The 22,805-nt window shown below is 28.0% G+C and overlaps 1 protein-coding gene and 1 long non-coding RNA gene across 4 annotated transcripts in view; one reads left to right on the forward strand and one right to left on the reverse strand.

Annotated features, from left to right (window-relative positions):
- The first annotated feature begins 1,799 nt into the window (after positions 1 to 1,799).
- The window catches only part of Dpy (fibrillin-like protein dumpy), a 77,215-nt gene continuing 56,209 nt past the window's right edge, over positions 1,800 to 22,805 (forward strand). The window contains 1 exon segment of the mRNA XM_074254773.1: positions 1,800 to 2,070. Coding sequence (XP_074110874.1) covers positions 2,061 to 2,070 — 10 coding nt within the window. The 5' untranslated portion in view covers positions 1,800 to 2,060.
- Positions 15,797 to 22,076, reverse strand: LOC141524960 (uncharacterized). 3 transcript variants are annotated; one of them, XR_012478775.1, is made up of 6 exons: positions 21,206 to 22,076; positions 19,472 to 19,917; positions 18,730 to 18,765; positions 16,775 to 17,460; positions 16,482 to 16,682; positions 15,797 to 16,401 (listed from the first exon to the last, which is right to left on the reverse strand). It is a non-coding gene; the product is annotated as an uncharacterized LOC141524960 (long non-coding RNA). The 3 variants fall into 3 exon arrangements; XR_012478780.1 differs by lacking the exon at positions 18,730 to 18,765 and having other exon boundaries at positions 19,676 to 19,917; XR_012478790.1 differs by lacking the exon at positions 18,730 to 18,765.

Here is a 22,805-nt window from a genome sequence, read left to right on the forward strand (position 1 = left end):
TCCTCCAGTCAAGAAATTTTTTTTTCTGTTTACTGAAATCAAGAAGATGAAATTCTCTAAAATTATTTACTTCATTTAAGTATTATAAATTAAAAAAATGACTTTGATAAAAAATCGAATGTTGGATTCGGATAGCTGAAGCTAATTTCTTCTTTCAACTTATATTACTCAGCTACTACACGGATGATTGCCCGGTTTTACTTGTACCAGGACTCTATTTACAGTAGGGCGTCATTCAACACAACTACGGCTCACCGATCTATCTGCACATAAGAATAAGGATAAAAATAAGAATAAGACGGCTTATGTTACTATACGTTACGTTACATTACATTAGAGCTGGAGCTAAGCTTGTAACAACAACTACACCAGGAATTCTCGACGAGCATCAGTATAAGACTATCCACGTCCACAAGGAAGCAGTCAAGAGAAAATAAGTTAAGAGAGGATCTGCTACACTGAAGCTAGTCCTGAGAAGAGGAAAAAGAGAGAAAGAAGAACTAGAGTCGGTGAACTCGCGGCTAAGGACGTACCAACAACTCTCGCGTGCTATCGACTATTCTAATACTCAGTTGACCTTTGTCCATCAAATCCTACTTGATCTTTAAAGTAATGACACGTGGTAATAAGGCACCAACATTTGTTCTTTTAATATTTGTTATTTCAAATGAAATTCTATTCTTGGTGGACGTCATTTTTTCTTAATTCAAATCATCATAAATACTTGATACAATAAATTTTTATATTTGATCAAAATTTTTAAATACTTTAGGGAAGCAGCGCCCCACCTACTTCAACTAAGAAAAAAATTTTCTTACCTTCAGAAAATTTTTCTAGAGAATATTTGATACCCATTTTATAATTATAGCGTGCAATTTTATATATTGAATGAAAAAAAAAAAAAAAAAAAAAAAAAAAAAAAAAAAATGATGAAATATTATTTGATCTTCCAATTTGACATGTTAGTCAATAAAAATATTTATAAAAATTTACTATCTTTATATTTAATTTTTTGGAGCAAGAGAAAAATTTTCACAAGGCAAGAAAATTTACTTCTATCAAGAACAAAATTTTTTGGAGCAAGAGGCTAAATTTTCTCAAAACAACAAGATTTTCTTGTCTTAAATAAATTTTCTTGGATCAAGATACGTATTTCTTAAAGCAAGAAAATTAATTTTGTTGGAATAAGTTAAATTTTTTGTCAAAAAAATTTTTTTTTTCGCTCAAAAAAATAATTAGGAAGAAAAAATATTTATTAAAATTTAACAAATTAAATAATTGTCTTGAAATAAATGAAATTATTAATAGTTAAAAAAATCCTTCCATGAGTGTGCCCATACAAAACTTTGATGATTCCCAATCTACTCACAAAAAGACAATAAATGATCCATTAAATTTGTGGAGAAACAGTGCTGTCATAACACCCAAAAACGGAGTTACATCAATAATCCCGAGAGAGTTGTCTTGTAGGTATCTTAAACAATTCAGTATCCACCTATTTCCGTGGGAGTATGAACCCCGCGAGTTCCGGAGCCCGTGCAGCGGACCGGGACCAAAAGAAGGAGTCGGCCCACGAGTGAAAGACAAAGACACCAAGACAAGCACCGGTACGGGCGTAGAGCGGTAAGGATACCCAGCTTGTCGGCAAGCTCTAGAGTGAGACAGCGATAAGAGAAGGTATACTTCTCGACCAATCGCAGCTGCTGTCGGCAGGTAGCATACTCGGTAAGTTTGTGGTAGTAAGAGCCGCGGAGTCTCACCAAAGGAGTTACTGATGTGGTACCAGTCCGTCCGCGGTCTTCCCGGTAGGACGAAGTCGATCATACGAGTCCGAGAGTTTCCAGTTATAGTTCCAGTGTTATCATTTCTGTGATTGTGATTGTTTGTTACTGGATTTGGCTTCATATTTTTACATGCTGATTAATTTATTTATTTATATTGATTGTTAAGTTACTAATTAGTTGTTTTCTAACAAGTGTGGAGATTGTTTTTGTCTGCAAGGTGATTAACACATAACCACTGGCGTGAGAGGAGAGATAACGTGGAGGCTGGTATCAGCCATGGGGACGGGTAAGTTTGCAGCATATTTTTTAAAGATAACACATGTTTTCACCAAATGACAGAATTTTTTAAAAATACTTATTCTTTTTTTTTTTTTTTTATTTCTTCCTTTTTTAAAAATATTTCTTCTTTTTTATTTTTTTTTTTATTTTTTTTTTTTTTTTTTTTTTTTTTTTTCTTTTTTTTTTTTTTTTTTTTTTTTCGGTAATGAAAGACTGCAAAAAAATTAAACTCAGTAAATCAATATTTACATTAAAACCTCCATAAGGTAATGTTCTTACCTGTCACATGTTATTTCGAGCGGAAGCTAACAAAAAATTAAAGACATTTGCCCGCCAAAAAAACGGATTCACGGTTCGGTGTCCTCAAGCCTTGAAGAATAATTTTTGACCGTTTGCAAACGTTCTTGACTTTTAATTCTTATTTTGCTTGACGATTATATCATTAAAGTGACATCAAGGCTTCTAACAGATGAGCAGTAGTAAATGATGATAATAATTATTATTTGCGAAATTTGGTTGCAGAATCCTTCCGGTTATTCGGTATCTTGTTGTGCAGCCACCTTAACGCATTTAGAAAGTACTTGGGAGAGCCGTCGAAACTGTGTCTCGACCGAAAAAAAATATTAATACGGAAAATGAGAACAAGAATGAATAATAAATCTTTAAAATTACACATTTAATTATTAATAATTAAAATATTAATTATGATTATATTTATAACTATAACGATCACCTGGATTGATGTTTTCTCTCGTTTAAATTCAATTAGAGAAGAATAACAGTGATGGTCTAGACTCTGGGTGACCTTCGGTTGATGCGATTATAAAAATGATAATCCGATTAAAAATAAACCTATATGGAGAATTTAGCCGGGTTTTTTTTATCTAGAGAACGCTCAAGGGCCGATCAACCGGTTGCTAAAAACTTGCCTCCTACCTCCTGCCTCTCACCTCGGGTTATCACGAAACTTTCTATGTAGAACTAAATATTGTTCGCAAAGTCGTAACTCAACCCCCGGTGCGTACTCAGGATAAGAACAAAACGACCTGAAAATATTTTTAAATAAATTGCTTGGCAATAAATAAACCGCTAAGATAAAATACGGCTGAGAGATATATATATATATATATATATATATATATATATATATATATATATATATATATATATATATATATATATAAGCTCTGAGAGTTATTGAGTGGCTAAAAATAAACAAAATTAAATATTTGAGTAAACAACTTTATAACTCAGCGTTAATTTTACTTTTTACCTTTAGGTGATGTAATTCTTTGTGAGGATATCGATGACGTCAATTTTTTTCTTCTTCGTTGGCCCTCTTCCTTTTATTCTTATTCATATTCTTCTCTGTAGATAATGATAAGGGGAAATAATATCACGTACATCCGTGAACAATCTTCTGAATTTTTTAATGATTTTATAACTTCAAACGAAGTATTTTTGTTAATTTTTTTTAACTTTGTTTCATTTCTTCTTTAAAAAAAAAAAAAAAACATCACGTACAACAAATAAAAATTTCAAGCCTTGTCCCCAAATTTCTATAGCAACAACATAAAATACTAGAATATAAACTAAAATGTAAATTTCCACTGAAAAAGATTTAATTTCTTATAAAAATATCGATGACGTAAATTTTCTTCTTCCTCTTATCCTTTTAAAGAAGAAGTGATATCACATGCTTCTGAGCGTTCAATTAAAAGTCTCATTTAAAAAACTCAACCTAAAACAAAACAAACCTGATATAAAAGACTCAAATCGATAGGCATTAATTAAAATTTCTCAATCCTAAAAATGACGCAATGTTTCGGAAGACTATCGATGACATGAGGTTGGCTTGTTGTTCTTCAGAGAAAGTAATTTAAAGCCCCGTTAACAGAATTTCCAATCTAAAGCCAAAGAAATTGTGTAAAAAAAGGATTGCAGGTAAAAGAGCACAAATGCGTGGGCATGCCTACGCGTGCGTGGAAATCGGATATAAAAAGTGACTAAACTATTGAAGGTCGTCTTTCTTAACTTGCCCTCATTACTTTTTTATAATAGACAACCATTATTAATTATAATTACAATCAGAATCTCTCTATTATACTTTTTAGAAGCGAGCCCCTACGCATCCATGCAAATTATGCAACTAATTAAATCATAGTTATTGCAGCAAGGCATTCTGACGCGTGGTGTGATGTCCATCACCATCCTGAGTGCGTTCTCCCGTGACTTACATGCTTTTTGTTTGTTTTAAATAAAAAACCATGCTAGTAATTCGAGTAACTGTTAGGTTTAATCGACTCGTGTCACTCAAAAGCGCCGAAACCAAACAACCCACCAAATAAATAATGGCTTAGGTTACTCTTCCACTCTTCCTCTCTTCCATAATAACCTGTAAGAATAATACAGGTCAGATTTACGACATAATGTTCACATTAATCCGGTGTTATTTACAAACCCAGGTAATAAATCGACAATGTGACGATTGTTGGTTAAAAAGGCCACGGCCTTGCTTTTAATACGAACGAGTGGTCAGCAATGATTAGCATCGGCAATCAAAGTGAAGGGAAAACCAATAGTTAGCTTATGATCTAACCATATTGAGCTTCACCGAGCGGAAGATGAGTTAGCCTCATTTTCCCCACAAATATTACACAGAAAGAAAAATTTCTTGACTGGAGAATAAAATTCTTGGCTCAAAAAAATTTTCAAGTGCCTGAAGGAAGATCGAAGTTTTGTTGGTCGAAGTAAAAATTTTTCTTGAAATTCTCTATTCTTGGTCGAAGTAATTTTTTCTTAATTCAAATTATCATAAATACTTGATACAATAAATTTTTATATTTGATCAAAATTTTTAAATACTTTTGGGAAGCAGCACTACCTACTTCAGCTAAGAAAAAAATTTTCTCACTTTGAGAAAATTTTTCTAGAGAATATTTGATACCCATTTTATAATTTTAGCGTGAAATTTTACATATTGAATGAAAAAAAAAAAAATGATGAAATATTATTTGATCTTCCAATTTGGCATGTTAGTCAATAAAAATATTTATAAAAATTTACTATCTTTATATTTAATTTTTTGGAGCAAGAGAAAAATTTTCACAAGGCAAGAAAATTTACTTCTATCAAGAACAAAATTTTTTGGAGCAAGAGGCTAAATTTTCTCAAAACAACAAGATTTTCTTGTCTTAAATAAATTTTCTTGGATCAAGATACGTATTTCTTAAAGCAAGAAAATTAATTTTGTTGGAATAAGTTAAATTTTTTGTCAAAAAAATTTTTTTTTTCGCTCAAAAAAATAATTAGGAAGAAAAATATTTTTTTGACTCAAGTGAACCTTTTTTTCTGTGTATCATTATTTATTGTCTTAAGGCCATTGAGTCGTATCTTATAGCCCTCCAAAATACATTACAATAAATTTGAATTACACAGAAAAAAAAAATTTCTTGAACCAAGAAAATTATAAAGAAGACTGAAGTTATTTTGGAGCAAGAAGAAATTTTATTGGCCTAAAAAAATTTTAACTTTAAGAAATTTTCAGTCTTTCTTAAGATTTTCTTGATTTAAGAAAATTTATTATTTTTTATTATTACACCTTCAATATTTACTAAAATTATTAAAAAAAATTTGAGTTTGTTCCTTGAACATTTTAAAATATATTAATAATTTTTTCAAAATTATTTTTCATCTTCAAAAAGGTTAAATTGCTAAAAAAAAAAATTTTTGGCAATTTGCGGGGCTTTCCTCATCGCTTGACCAGAGTCGTAAGTCAAATCTAGATACTTTAAGTGTAAATCTAACACAAGGATTCAGTTTGCGTTGCAATTTAATCGCTGCACAGTAATCAAATGCTGGAAAAATCAAGGTAGTTATGTTACTAGTCTTTTCCTTACTTGAAAACTATCCAGGCGTCACTATTAATTTTACGATATTATATATCATAAATTTATTTCCCGATGCACTTCTTGATGATTAGTCGTTAAATGTAAAATGTCAGTTTTGAGGAGAGAAAATGACACGATTCGCACGCTCAATAGCTCCATTTGTAAATACCAGGGCTTGCAGTCCAATTTTCATTTCTCCGTCTGTGCAAACGTTAATTTATGTAATTAAATTAATTAAATATCCTTCTTACGGACACACGGATAAAAGGCAGAGAAACATCTGGAGGGATAAAAAAAGGTCCTGAGATTGCTTCTGGTGTTGATAAAAAATCCCAGAAGCCCTAGGTACTAATTTATCTCTGTGATATTTTATTTGCGTTATTTTTTTTGGACTTACCTTCAGTAAGAGTGCGAGTGGCAACCATCAACCTGCTACAAGAGCGGATTTAGCTTTTTTGTAAACCAGAAAATCTAGTTTTCCCTTTTACTGTTCAGCACAATATCGGCGGAAGTACTTTTCGATCGTTGATCAACGATCCCACGATCCTTCGTTCAATGCTTCCTGCTCGAGGCATCTTTCACAGGCTTATCACTCTTCATGTCCTAGACCTGGACCTTGATGGACTGGAAAGCACTTTAAAAAATAAATTAACTAGAATAAGAACGAGAAAAAACAGCGATCTAGATTTTCTGGTACAATATATAATATATAAGACACATAAGATGGAGATTCAGTACGAAAGAGAGTTAGAGAGTTGAGTTTGCGTGCGAATTCCCGTCAGTCGTGCGACCGCAATATGGCGTTTTACTTTCCGGTCGGTATATCTCTCCTCTATATTCCCTAGTAAAACTTCTTGCTAGCGTCATCATCAGAATTCGTTGTCATAATAGTTGTAATCTTTTCTTGTAGCAACATCAGCGAAAAAAATAGAGGAATTTTTCCTATTTTTCCAATGTTAACATGGGAATTTTTTCTTTATTAACATGATAGAAATATCCATGTGACATAGGAAAAATTCATTTATCACTAAAATTTATGTAACTTAATTTAATAATTACAAATTTACATAACAATTTTTTCATTCGAGCAATTTCAAATAATTTCAAAGTAAAATAGTGATATACAGTCGGTTTGTGATAAAAAAATTCGAGGAAATTTTTTTCAAATTTTGCTTTACATTTCGAAAAAATTAAAAATCCAGAAGATTATGGACAGTGTGGCTTAAATTGTCATAACGTTTTCGAAAATTGACTTATCGGGATGTTTTTTTTTTTTTCAAAATTTTTTTTATTAAATGTTCTTTTTGAAAAAAAAATAGAAAAAAATTATTCGAACCTATCTTCATCGTTATTTTTTTAGATTTTCCGAAAAAACTCTGAAACTTTGACATTTTCTACAAATCTCCTGAAAATTTCAGAATGGTGTTTTTTCGATTTTTATTTTTTTTCAATTGAAAAAAAAATTTTTTTTCATGTCATAAATGAATTTTTTCTATGTCACGTGGATATTTCTATCATGTTAATAAAAAAATTTCCATATTACCATTGGAAAAATTCCTATGTTAACATTGGAAAAATCCGTATATTTTTTTCTCCGTGTACTCTTTCTGTTTATCTTAAATAAAAAGGATTAAATGAGACCTGTCTAGCCGTATTTGATGGCACACTTAGCAAACTTTTACGTAAGGCCAATTCTCGTCATCGGGGATTCCGTGGTAACTTGTAGCTCGCGTCATCATCAACTTTACAGTCGCATACATTTACAATCCACAGTACAGTGAAACTATTAAAGCGGTTAACGCTCAATTCACCATCATAAGCTCAAACTAAAGCGAGATTAATAAAGAGAACCGTGAAAGTGGTACTGAGGTGCGGTCGATTGGTCATTGCCGATTATAGTCATGGTCTTGCTTTAATACAGCTCCAGCCTTTCAGACTCCAACCTGAAAGGCGACATTAATTCTAGATTGTAGATTTTAAACTCCCAACAATATCAACATTAATACTTAACTTAATAGTTAACTCACATGAAAACTCGGCTTTGTGCACTTTGTGCTCGAGCTCTAGGAATTTGCTTGGCTAGTGTTCCACCATAGAATTCCAGTTGTAGTTGCCGTAGGCGCCATTCCCATCTTCGTCCTCAGCTTGTTTTCTTCGTCCTCCTACTCGTCTTTTTGCTTACTTTTAGTCTCACTCTATCGTTTTGCCGTCCACCTCACCTCGCCTTATCTACTTCATATATATACATATATATATATATATATATATATATATATATATATATATATATATATATATATATATATATATATATATCTGCACATTCCCTTGACTCTGCCCAGGAATCTTGTGCCTTTTCAACCGCTCACGACACTTCATCCTCTTCTTCTTCTTCTTCTTCTTCTTCTTCTTCTTCTTCTTGCCCAGGCCCTCGAGTCAAGGACCGTTCTCAAGGAGGTCGCTCTATGCCAGCCTTAGATTTGCGCCCAGCTAACAACAATAACAACAACAATATCAATAATAATAATAATAATAATAATAACAGCAACCATTTACTAGCTTATATATTGCTACTCAAAGATAGTTTTCTTTAAGAAAATAGCCACGATACCTACATGTGCTCACTTACCAGACATTTGATCATTATTCGTTTACTCATTACTGTATTCCACGTACACCCAATCTTGAATAATCATTTTCATTTCATTTTATTTTATGTTGTTAATTTACTCCGTAATAATGACAATTTCACCAGTTTTTTTTTTTTTCTTCTTTTCAAGGACTTATTTTTTCCGGCTATACCTGAAATAAAATAAATATATTTCTTCTGTGTAAATTTTTTATAATAAAATTATACTATGTTTGTATATTAAATGTATTTAGCTTATCGTTATTTTTATAGTTGATAATATACTTTTTAGATTTTATCTTCAAGATATGTTTCATCAAACATTAAACTTTTACCTAAATTTATGAAATTTGTTTAATTATTTCTTCTTTGTTAAAAAAATTTTTAAAACATTTAATTTCAAGATTATTTTCTTAATAATTTTTTTTAAATATTTAGAAATAAAGTTCTTTTTTTAATAAATTACAATAAAAAATTTTAATCTTTAGAAATTACTTTTAAGTTAGAAGATTTCTTTTAAAAACACTAACTTTTTAGGTTATAGGAACAAAGTAAATTCTAACTAAACTACTTTGTTCATATTTTTGAACAAAAATTAATAAATTAAACAAGAAACTAATTTTCTAGATTACTAGAAATTTGAATAGCGCGCTTTAAATTTGACCAATAAGGAATAAGGTCCCATTTTTTTGAGATTGTTAAACAAAAATTAATAAATTAAACAAAAGACTAATTTTTTAAGGTTATAGGAGCAAAGTAAGTTTTAACTAAATTACTTTACTCAAATTTTTAAACAAAAATAAATAAATTAAACAAAAAACTCATTTTTTAGGTTATAAAAACAAAGTAAATTTTAAATATAAACTACTTTTTTGATATTGTTAAACAAAAATAAATAAATTAAACCAAAAATTAATTTTTTAGGTTACAGGAACAAAGTAAATTTTATCTAAACTACTTTGTTTACATTATTAAACAAAAATAAACAAATTTACCAACAAAATAAATCAAAATTAAGATCAAATCAATCATTTAAAATTCTAAGGAAAATATTTACTCAAAAATTCTCTTGATGTCTTACATCAACCACACTATCTATATCTAAGAAATAATCTATCTTTTCAAACACAGGTTTTACCCATAAAATTAGATAACTTGTTCTATTTGTAAGTAGTTAATTTTTTCCGTAGTTATTTATAACCTGATACACACAGGTTTTATCCAAAGGGTTGGTTTCTTTTTGTTCTTGCTCTATTTGCGGTTACTTTTTTCAGAACAAACTCGGAAGAAGAAACCTAGGTAATTAAAATAATTAGTAGCCTGATAATAGATTGAAGAAGACATGTTGTTAAGGGTAAATGAACAAGCTTAAGTTAAATTAAATTGACGTGTTCATAAATTTAGTCCTTACTGATGCATTATCCGTGATTTTATAATTATACAAGTTAGTTCATCGCTCGATGGTTGCTGCTCGTTCTCTGCACTCGGTATGTCCATAAACGTAAACTTAAAACGTAAATGTATATTATATTTATATATTTATATATTTATACATGTATGAGTATCAACTCTATGTATATTGCTTACATCACGTAATATCTATAATAAATAATGGGCGAGGCACGTGGGTTCAACGACTACGATGCTTCTTAAGAATTGCCGATCAGATTATTATATATATATATATAATAAATCCTCCTACGTATACCCGGCGAAAAAAACGTAGAGATTTTTCCTATTGTTTCAATTCATTTATGACATGAAAAAAATAATTTTTTTTTCAATTGAAAAAAAATAGAAATCGAAAAAACACCATTCTGAAAATTTCAGGATATTTGTAGAAAATGTCAAAGTTTCATATGAAAGAAAGAAAAAAAAATTAAAAATGTTTATCATCGAGAAATTCCGAGTTTTTTCGGAAAATCTAAAAAGCAACGATGAAGATAGGTTCGAATAATTTTTTTCTATTTTTTTTTCAAGAAGAACATTTAATAAAAAAAATTTTGAAAAAAAAAAAAAAACGTCCCGATAAGTCAATTTTCGAAAAAGTTATGGCAATTAAAGCCACACCGTCTATTATCTTCTGGATTTTTAATTTTTTCGAAATGTAAAGCAAAATTTGAAAAAAATTTCCTCGAATTTTTTTTATCACAAACCGACTGTATATCACTGTTTTACTTTAAAATTATCTGAAATTGCTCGAATGAGAAAATTGTTATGTAAATTTGTAATTATTAAATTAAATTACATAAATTTTAGTGATAAATGATTTTTTCCTATGTCACATGGATCTTTCTATCATGTTAATAAAGAAAAAATTCCCGTGTTAATATTGGAAAAATAGAAAAAATCCCTAAGTTTTAATTTTTTTTAATATCGAATACTTATCTTGAATTTTAAAACCCAGATTTAACCTGAAACAGAAAACAAACTAATTTAAATAACAATGTCCTTTGTTATTGTTGTTTCGCGTTATACAACAATTTAAAATCTGCTGGATTTTATTTTACCGTTTCACATAATATCCAGCACACCCTACACCGTACGTCAATTGAATGAATAATAGACCTGGATGATTGGTGAAAACGTGGCTTGGATCCCATCCAAGATTAGTCATACCAAATAGATTTCTCAGCTCCTTTATAAGTGAATAACGAGAACAAAAAAATAATAATAAAATAATACATAAGTCTAACAGCGGTTTTTACATCCGAGATCCGAGGGTGAGAAAAATATCTCTCTTTTTTATTTCAACCCCTAGATGATGCTGATCATGACCAAGCGGAATATCAATTTCCCATTTCCCATTAGGTTCAAGGTATCTATGACAGAAAGTTTTTTAGTTATTATCTATAACTATAATTATTATCTACAACTATTTAAAAAAACAAATTCCGCCAAATTTTCAATTTTTTTGTAAAAACCTCTGCCAAAAATCCAATTTTCATTTTCAAAAATTTCACATGTAAAATATTTTAAGAACTTAAAAGTGTAATTTTTTTAATCGTCTTAATTAAAATAAATTAATGAAAAACGGGCCACAATTAATTATTAATGAATTTTAAAGCACGCGCGTAGCGCGCTATTTAAATTTCTAGTTATAATTTAATTAAAAAAAAAAAATATTAATAATTATTTTAAAATATCATATTAAATTTGACAGTATCACTTAATAATTTTTTAATTTTATTTACCAAATTTTTCCTGAAAAATTATTTTTAAAAAATTGCATTTATAATTTTTAAAATTTCTACAAGTCAATATTTTTTTTGCCATAATTTATTTTTAAAAAAATTATTAAATTTTTTCTGAATTAATTTTCATGTAAAATTGAACACTAGCCATTTTTTTTGTGTAAAATTGAATAATTAAATAATAATTATAACAATTAAATAATTAAAAAAAATTTTTTTTTAACAAAAAAATAAAAAATCATTGACCGTAATTTATTAAAAAAATTTAAAAACTTGTAAAATGTCTAAATCAACTTGTTATCAAGTGTCATTTTCCAGAAGTGTGTTTCCAAACCACATCTTCAATATAAACAGCTCTACCATGCATGTTCATGAACAAAATGGGTGAGAAAGTGTTTTCCTGTTAATTAGTACAAGGTCATCTTGTATAATTAATAATTCAATTGCAGATAATATGAATAAATGAATGAAGACTATGCGGTGCGTGCGATAGTTGATTATTGATGATAATCGATTATGAGATTATGTAGGCGCTGAATGTTCTTGTTAAGTTAATCCATAACCGGAGAGGTACATACAAACATGTACCAAGGATGTTGTAGTAGTACCAAGCGAAGAAAAAGAGTAAGGCGGGAGAGTTCAATGCTTGCATCAGAGAGTGACTCTCTATCTAAAGTTGAAGTCATCAGCACAGCACAGCACAGCACACACTCTACCATTTAATGAAAAGAAACACACACTTGATTCCATATTTGGGTATCTTGCGGCCTTACTCTCCGTTCTATAGCACCCAGCCTACGACATCCCGATAAAATTTCATCATCTGATGCAACTTGCTCCACTATTATGCTCCAGACGGAATGCAAAAGCCATTACCCGTCATGTCATCTAAATTAAGAAGAAGAAGCTATGTTATTTTATTTCTTCCCGATAATATTTATTATTAAGTCTAATATTTACCTTTAGTTTGACGATCGGAGAAGAAGAAGAACACGATGATGATAATTATGATGAGAAGATGCCTTATAATTATATATAAGTGACACGTGTTTGCTATAAACGACAATAAGCATCACGTAATACCATAATAGATATTACGCGTGGATCTCTACGCGGTAATCGTCTGCTCGTGCAGAAGGATGGTATCTCGCCGTCGTAAATCCTCGCAATACGTCTTTGTGCCCAACACCAATTGCTGCGTAACATAGATTTATATTTATTATTTATTACGTATTATATTATATATATATATATATATATATATATATATATATCTTGTTATTTTATTTTACAAATCAAAATCTGTCACATTTTTTTTTTTTCTAAGATTGCTATTGAAAGAAGTCAATTGAAGATGATGTTATGATTACTTCCTTGATACAATGGAAACTTTAAGTAATTTTCATCAAATTAACATTATTTCTTATTCATTTGAATTAATCATCATGTATTATTGTTGAATAATATTTTTTAGTTAGTGTTAAATTCTTTTTTTTTTTTTTTTTTTTTTTTAATTCAGATTTCGGGATAAAATTTTAGTTGTAAAATTTTTTAGTATAAAATTGAAGCCAATATTATAAAAGTTGATTGATTTTTTAGCGAATTTCATCAAACATAATTTTTTTAAATGAAAGTTGTGGAAAAAAATTTTTTTTGTTAAATTGCAATGTACTTTCTTAAATATTGACGTTTTTATAGATATAAGCTCATCCTGATGTTACACTCATCAAGAGCTTTCATTTGAGTACCCACATGCATTTTTCATATATTTTTTATATATACATATATATAATATATATAAATATATAAAATATATGAAAAATTAATGTGGGTACTCAAATGAAAGGTCTCGATGAGTGTAATGTCGGGATGAGCTTATATCTTTAAAAATTTTAATATTTTACAAAATAAAAGATCAAGACCTTTGCAATGATACTAAATTTAATTATAAAAATAAATTTTATCAAATTTCACTAAAAAAATCGATTTTTTAATTTTTTTTTCTTAATTAAGTAATTTTCTGATTTTGAATAACAAATTATTTTTGTAAAGAAAAAATTTTTATTTTTTCTTGATTTGTGCTACTTTTTCAAGAAAGTTATATTTATTTTTAAAGAAAATATTTGATGATAAAATTAAAAAACTAAGTAATTATTACATCAAATTGTTTTCTTCATGAAGAAATGTAAATTTATAGAAGAAAGTTACATACTTTTGATTTAAAAAAGAAATATTTAATAATTGTGTCGAGCTAATATTTATTTTTTGTGTCTTAAAGGTTGAAATTGATCATTGAAGAAGAATAGTATCTCCAAGGTGACTTTTTATATAAATATAAAAACTTTAATCACAAAAATTATATAATTCAATGATATAACATTGATTTTGCAGATTTTATTGATTAATCAATGCAATCAGGTTTACATAAAATAAAATAAAAATCGAAAAGATTTAAAAAAATTAACACTGAGGATAATTTAAACAATTTGTCATCCATTCGATTAAAATATTCTTCTTATATTAGATACTTATACATAAATTATCAATAGATCGGAATATTTGTCAATTCAAATGGAAACTAATAGTCACGATGACCCTCGTCAACATCAGGTACTGGAGATCAATGGAACCATCGATTTAAAAGACATTTATCTCCTTTTCTCTTGAAAGGGTTTTATAAAATATTAGTACAACAGTTTGTTTGTAGGCTTATTGATATAAACAATATGCAGTGGTGGGTAGTGGGAAAGGCATTCTACTCTACATCTAGCTGGAAACTTTAAAAGTTTGTCTTGTTGTTATAGTATTTATATTGGGACGTTGATGACTTTCACTTTAACAAATTTCAGTCTCGCCTGGACTCACACTACGTTTCACTTGCGTTCTGTGCTACATTACTATTACTTATATACAGTGCTACTCCGGTGGACGTAATACTCCCTTCAAACTCCCCTTACTTTTGTTATTCTATCAATATTAATGGAGTATTAATAAATTATAAAGTCTGGAGAGTACAATCGAATGTTTACAGAATTTTTTTTAATTATGATTAATGGATACGTATAAATATTTATTAACAGTTAAAAAATTATTTAATAAAAAATTCTGAGATTTAAGATTATTAAAAATGGGTTAAGATTGATTTTTAAGATTATTTTACTTAGTAAAACGATTTAATAAGATTTTTTTAGACTAAGAAAAAAAATTCTACACAGAAAAAATGGTTCACTTGAGTCAAGAAAATATTTTTCTTCCTAATTATTTTTTTGAGCGAAAAAAAAAATTTTTTTAACAAGAAATTTCATTTATTCCAACAAAATTAATTTTCTTGCGTTAAGAAATACGTATCTTGATCCAAGAAAATTTATTTAAGTCAAGAAAATCTTGTTGTTTTGAGAAAATTTAGCCTCTTGCTCCAAAAAATTAAATATAAAGATAGTAAATTTTTATAAATATTTTTATTGATTAACATGCCAAATTGGAAGATCAAATAATATTTCATCATTTTTTTTTTTTCATTCAATATGTAAAATTTCACGCTAAAATTATAAAATGGGTATCAAATATTCTCTAGAAAAATTTTCTCAAAGTGAGAAAATTTTTTTCTTAGCTGAAGTAGGTAGTGCTGCTTCCCAAAAGTATTTAAAAATTTTGATCAAATATAAAAATTTATTGTATCAAGTATTTATGATAATTTGAATTAAAAAAAAAAATTACTTTCACCAAAAATAGAATTTTAAGAAAAATATCTTGATATATCTTCTTTATAGAAGCCATATGAGTCATATAAGATCACATATGTTCACATATGATCACATATGAAGAAGAATATAAAATCATACAATCTAAAATATTTTTTAGGTAAAAAAAATATTTTTTCTTAATATATCTTCTTTAAATAAGCCATATGTGTCATATAAGATCACATATGATCATATATGGCCATATATGCACATATATAAATAATAATATACATTTTTTATCAGTATAAAATTTATATAAAGTTACATGCGTCATAATATATATATATATATACTCATATAAGGTCACATATGTTCATATATGGTCACATATGAAGAAGAATATAAAATCATACATCCAAACTATTAAAAATATTTTTTCTTTATCCAAAATCTATAGTCTAGAGTCCCGGTAAAGTTTAAGAACACAACTATGACACTCAACTCTATAATATATGATACCGCACGCGAGTCCGTGTATTTTGCTCTTTCATACCGGATGTTGCCTCAGGTATATAATACCTACAGACTTAACTACAGAACTGAACCCAAGGTAATGTTCCTCTCACTCGAGACCCAAGACTCGGGACTTGCAAGAGCGAGAAGATAAACCCGGCGTGCTCAGCGTACAAAAGATCTCGATGATACCGTCCTTAGTCCCAAGTCGTGGGCACGCTCATTTCTTCTTCTTTTTTTTTGATAATCATAATCACCAAAAAAAAAGTCACGTGCAGAGTTAAGAGTATGTGTATGGTAATCCTCATTTTTGATTCGATTTATCCATCGATTAAATTAATTGAGTTGTTGTTCTTGAGCCTCGATTAATTTATTCCGCCTCCTGTTAACACTTTAGGGCTCCTTGGAGAATTTTCTTGTCAGAATCTTCTAAGGGCCAATAAAAAATTAATATAATCGGCGGGATCTCAGCAAAAAATAATTTAATAACCATCCAGTATATTACTTACATGATAACTCTTCGGATAATTTTTTAACTTCCAGTTTTTTTAACTGGCCAATTATTTATTTATTTATTTATCGTGTTTTTTAGTCGAGCCCCTTCACTTTTACTCCCCGCATTCTGGGAAACACCTGCAGGCACTGTTTATTGTCCTTATTTTTACGAAGGTGTCGAAGATCCTGTCCGACAATGGGCTCGTAAAGTGTGTCTGAAAAGAGTATTGGGTATTAGTGTTAGACGGACTAAAGAAAAAGAAAAAGAGAATGAATAGAATGTAAATGATAGTAAGAATAATTTTACCGGCAGTTTTAAATACAAGGACTGGTCATTGAACAACTCAAGTAGCTTATTGTGATCAAGTATACCAAATTAACTGTAAACGAGCTGACTCTGTGAATAATTGTTTCATTTGCATCATAATATTCATATTCTATAACTTTGAATTTTTTTTTTTGAGAGCTCTCATGCCTTACAATGTTCGAAGAATTTTACACGCCACAATTTTACGTCATTGTGTAAACATTTCATATTTTTTATGGTCACAAATTTATTCCTGTATGATATAATTTTTTTTTCGGCTGAATGATTTCAATTCATAAAAAAATTTTTGCTTTTAATCAATTGCCGTATCGGAGCTGGGAATCGAACTCGGTTCGCTCGCGTCCGCGGAACTTGTCACTTGTTGATAATCTTGTTGGAAATTTTCTCACAGTTAATTAAAGAAAACTATTGAGTTATTTTTTTTAAAACTCCTTTGCAGTTTATTAAATGTAATTGAGTAATAATAAAGAGCATTATTTATTACGCTAGTAATATTTTGTAAAATAATTTTCTGCTCACTATCATTATAATAAACTTTTAGCTCAGGTGATCTACTTTAATGACATAAAGTTAACTTTCGCTGTTTATAAACGAGAAACAAGTTAACATGAATCACGGTGAATGGTCGAGATAGCGGCATTTATGAAACAATTATCAGCCTTTAACTGAAACAATAAAAATAAATTAATTTTTAATAATTTTATTAAATAAAATTGATTAAAAAAAAAAAAAAAAAAGAAAGTAATTTTAAATAGAAAAATATCCTTTGATAGTTTTCTTCGAGAATTTGGTCGCCGGAAGCGCTCGATTACCGGATGCACGTGACGCCAAATCAAATGAACCGTCAGGATGACGATGCAGAGTGCAATAAACCATCTTGATGATAATGAAATTAATATAAATGAAACAACATGTTATGTATTGCTTATTACTTTTACTATTACTGTTGCATATTTGGCCACATGCCGCTTACTTATGTAATACTAACATTAAAAACTTCATGATTGTTGATCGTGTTCATAGATCATCCGGCGATCGGTGATCTTCTTACGCGTGAGAGTTGCAATCCATGTCGAGGTCTCTACAGTTGTAAAAACGTCATTATTTTCATGGGCACTAATTTCATTAATATAATTAATTGATCTTTTTTTATTTCTAGAAAATAATTGTATTTTATTGATGATAAAAGAGTGGATAGAATTTTAATTAGAAAAAAATTTTATATATCCTGGGAAAAATATGTAACTTTTTTTTAATTAGCTCGGATTTATTTAAAAAGTTTTTAGATTTTTATAACAATTAAATTATAACAAAAAAAATTCTAAGTGTGAATTAAAAAAATTTTTTTTTTTTATAAAAATTGAGTTATAAAAATTCCAAAAATTTTTAAGTGTCTGCTAATTTCAATATCATAATTGATACATTTTTTTAATTAAAAATTTTTTTTTAATTAGTGTCATAAATTGAAAAAAAAAAAACTTGTTATAAATTCAGTAATTAATTATCCAAATTTTTGACTCTTTATAAGTAATTTGTAAAATATAAAATGTCCAAACAATTATTTTTAATTAATTTTAACAAAAAAATTTTTTCAATATCTTAAAAATTTTAAGTGCGAATTTTTTAAAAATATTTTTTTAAAATAATTGATTTGTTATAGAAAATTTCAAAAATTTTTAAATATCTGCTAATTTCAGTATCATAACTAATACATTTACTAAATTAAAATTTTTTTTCTTGATTATTAGCATAAATATAAAAAAAAAAACTTGTCATTAATCCAGCAAAATTTTAAATTTTCATCATTAATTTGTAAAACATAAAAATAGTCTATAAAAATATCCAAAAAATTATTTTTACATTAAACAACTTAAAAAAATTTATAAAACTAGTAAATGTTAATAAGAAATTTTTTTTTTTGGTTTTTTTAATACCTGAAAAATTTTTCTGCCTTTTTAAAAAATTTCTTCCTGAAAAAAAAAAAAAAAAAAAAAAAAAAAAATAAAATGAAAGTTAACTTGTTTTTATAAATTATGACATAATTAAAATTATTTAACAAACAAGTTGTCACTGAATAGCTAATGAGCAAAAAGTCCCAATGACTGTGCTCCTAAAAATAATCATCAACAATAAATATTTTAATTATTTATTATTTATAAATTCCCAAGGAGAATAACGTAATTTTTATAATTGCATCGCGTGGCCGTTAATCACCAAAAAAAGTAAAATTAACTGACGAAAAATGTGGTGTAAATCTGAAGGAACAAAACCCACGTACGGTTTTAAATTAAAAAGCGAGTTAAACTTGTCGTTAAACTTTAACAGCCGCCTACGCGGGACTTTTACGGATAACTTGCAACAGAGTAAAAAAAAAAAAAGCAAGTACTTTAAATTCTTCGAATCGAATATCCACATACATATACAGTACTTAGACCTGAGTATAAATACAAATGCTAAGCATGCACTAAGTGGAAAGGATGCTTATAATTAATATAAAAGTAAATTATCATACGAGCGCATCCGCGTTTGATAATATTTCAATACCTGGACAATAATTTTAATATTTAAAAAAATTTTATATAAAATATAAATTTAAATAATAAATATCTGACGTTAAGTAGCTAATTATTTTAATAATTGTAATAATAAAAACGTAATATAATAAAGAGACTTTACTTCCTTATTCCCAACCTCAGCATCGAGGAATCCAACAGCCAGACGACCCTGACTCTCACTCGTTAGTCTTATCGCGGTAATTCCCGTGGTAATTTGTCGCCTCGACCTGTTGCTGTCCTCTGGTTACGTTAGGCCTCCAGAGTGTTGAGAATAACAGCAGAATGTACAACTAATAAACATATGTCTAAGTCTAGATATACCTACGTAATTTCTACAGTTGGGATTATATCGCCGTAAAAAATACGGATGATGTCCTTTGTTTATGCCTCGTGTACTTAGTTATAAACTAATTGCCTCCGTTTCGCAATTAACGGTCCCACTGGGGACGCTGAGGTCATTATCCTTACATCATCTATTAATTATATAAGTTCATTGCTCATTGCTTTCGTAGATTAGATTTGTAATAGGTGTCCTTGGATTTTTCATTTTTAATTTTTTAGTTCCGGCTGAAAAGATTTAAGATTAGATTTTTTTTTTTTTTCGTAATTATAATTAGGTTCTACAGTTAAATATACGTGATTTTTTTTAGAGAATGTCGATTTTAATATATATATATATATATATATATATATATATATATATATATATATATATATATATATATATATATATATATATATATATATATATATATATATAAAATTTTGATTTTATATACTAAGAAATATTTTTTAAATGCTAAAAAATGATTTCTTAAATACAAAGAAATGGAGAACAAAATTCTTGGCTCAAGATAATTTTCGGATGCCTGAAAAAAGACCAAAGTTATGTTAACCGAAGTAAAAATTTTTCTTGAAATTCTATTCTTAGTGGAAGTAATTTTTTCTTAATTCAAATTATCATAAATACTTGATACAATAAATTTTTATATTTGATCAAAATTTTTAAATACTTTTAGGAAGCAGCACTACCTACTTCAGCTAAGAAAAAAATTTTCTCACCTCGAGAAAATTTTTCTCTTGAATATTTGATACCTATTTTATAATTTTAGCGTGAAATTTTACATATTGAATGAAAAAAAAAAAATGATGAAATATTATTTGATCTTCCAATTTGGCATGTTAATCAATAAAAATATTTATAAAAATTTACTATCTTTATATTTAATTTTTTGGAGCAAGAGGCTAAATTTTCTCAAAACAACAAGATTTTCTTGATTTAAATAAATTTTCTTGGATCAAGATACGTATTTCTTAACGCAAGAAAATTAATTTTGTTAGAATAAGTGAAATTTCTTGTCAAAAAAATTTTTTTTTTCGCTCAAAATAATAATTAGGAAGAAAAATATTTTCTTGACTCAAGTGAACCTTTTTTTCTGTGTATTATTCTAATATTCTGTATATTATTAACATGACTATAAAAATTTATATTTGACTTTTTATTTTAAATATTGATTAAAATATTAAAGAAATAAAAAAAAGGACCTTTCTTTTAGAGAATTAAATTTCCTAAAAAAAAAATCTCTTATTTTTTTTTCGGTTTTTTTTAATATTTAATCCAAAATTAAAATTTTTTAAAAATCAAATTCCCAAAAATGTAAACAAACTTAAATTAAATTTTCATTTACTTAGGCAAGAAAATAAATAAAATGATAATTAATACATTTAAAAGGTAAATCCCCCGAAAAGGAAGTAATTTCGCAGGTGCAAGAGTTTATGTCTTCACTCTCGACTGGTAATTTTCCAGGCAATAAAAGGGTTCAAAAAAAAAAAAAGGTGAGCAACGAACACATACCTCTAGCCCGTACCCGGGAAAATCGGTACAGGTGCATCATCCCAGTGGCTACCGTTTTATTATTTCCTGTTTAGAGCGAGTCTTTATTTTTCCTGTAGCCGGTAGCAGCTTCTTCATCTCAATTTCCCTTTCCAATTTTAATCTTCTATCTCTTACTCTTCTTCAGTGTCTTCATAGTTATTTTTTACGTTGGCTTAATATCCGGTGAATTATAAACGGCTTTATTCATGTATTATACCCGGCTAATTCCCGTGATTCTAACATTCGTTATCACATTCTTAGCGTCTATTATTATTATTACTATTATTGTTATTATTATTACTATCTTAAAACCAAGCGAAGCTGAATGTTTACTTCATACAGGTGTGAAGACGTCAGACGTACTATACCTACCGCACGTACCGGTGAATAATAAAATAATCCGTAATCCGTAATAATAAACGAAATATGTATAATCGTCTGTAATAGTCACATAGTCACACTCAATGAGTAATTACCTCCCATTAGATGAGTCGGTAATCCGGAATTACAACCGAATATCGTGATATCTCATACTAAACAGTTTTATCTTCACGATTTATCATTTAATATTTTTTTTATCATTTATTTATAAACAATTAAATTTAATTATACAAATTAAAAATTTTTTAATATTTTTAAGGAGTGTTTTCTCTCTTATCTCCGCGTATGAAGTGATAAAAATTAAGCCCTAATTAAATTTTAATTATTTCTCACCAGTTTTCTGTAAAAATATTCCACTATTTTTTTTTAAACTCTAACACACAATTTTTAAGTTAATTTTGTTGTTGTTGTTGTTATTTAACAAAATGTGGTGATACAGAGACACTTTTTAATGGACATGGAAAGATCACAATGTCAAGGTCTCTAGACATTAATTTCTAATACCGTTATCTTATTGTAATTTATTTTAATTTTGAAGTATTTATTCTGAGTAATTGATCACGGATTAGTATTTAAATTCATTCACAGAAATTTTTAGATTTCTTCTTTTTGGATTTTTTATTTTTAATCTGTAACAAATAAAATTATTAATAAATTAAATAATGACTTTTGTTAAATTGCACTGTACTTTTTTAAATATTGAAGTTTTTTAAGATATAAGCTCATCTTGACGTTACACTCATCAAGAGCTTTCATTTGAGTACCCACATCAATTTTTCATATATTTATATATATTATATATATGTATATATGAAAAATATATCAAAATGCATGTGGGTATTCAAATGAAAGCTCTCGATAAGTGTAATATTATAAAATGAGCTAATATCTTTAAAAATGTCAATAGTTCACAAGATACAAGTTCATTTCTTATCATAATAAATTGACTATCGATGAGAATGATATGAAACCTCGCAAAGACACAAATTTTAATCAATACCTTTACTATAAATTTTTTTCTCATCGTGTTAGAAATAATTTTAAATTTTACAGAAAAAAATTATTTAGAAAATTTAGACTATAAATTAAATTTTATTACTCAAGTTTATTGCGGTCACTACTATTTCTTCTTAAAAATATCTTCTCGGGTTGTCAATCTGGTTCTGGAATAAAGAATAATTTTTTAACTTATTTTAAA

Source organism: Cotesia typhae, unplaced genomic scaffold (genome assembly GCF_013202065.1).
Source record: "Cotesia typhae breed Kobodo isofemale line unplaced genomic scaffold, CoteBio_Ctyphae contig_10, whole genome shotgun sequence".
Lineage (NCBI taxonomy): Eukaryota > Metazoa > Arthropoda > Insecta > Hymenoptera > Braconidae > Cotesia > Cotesia typhae.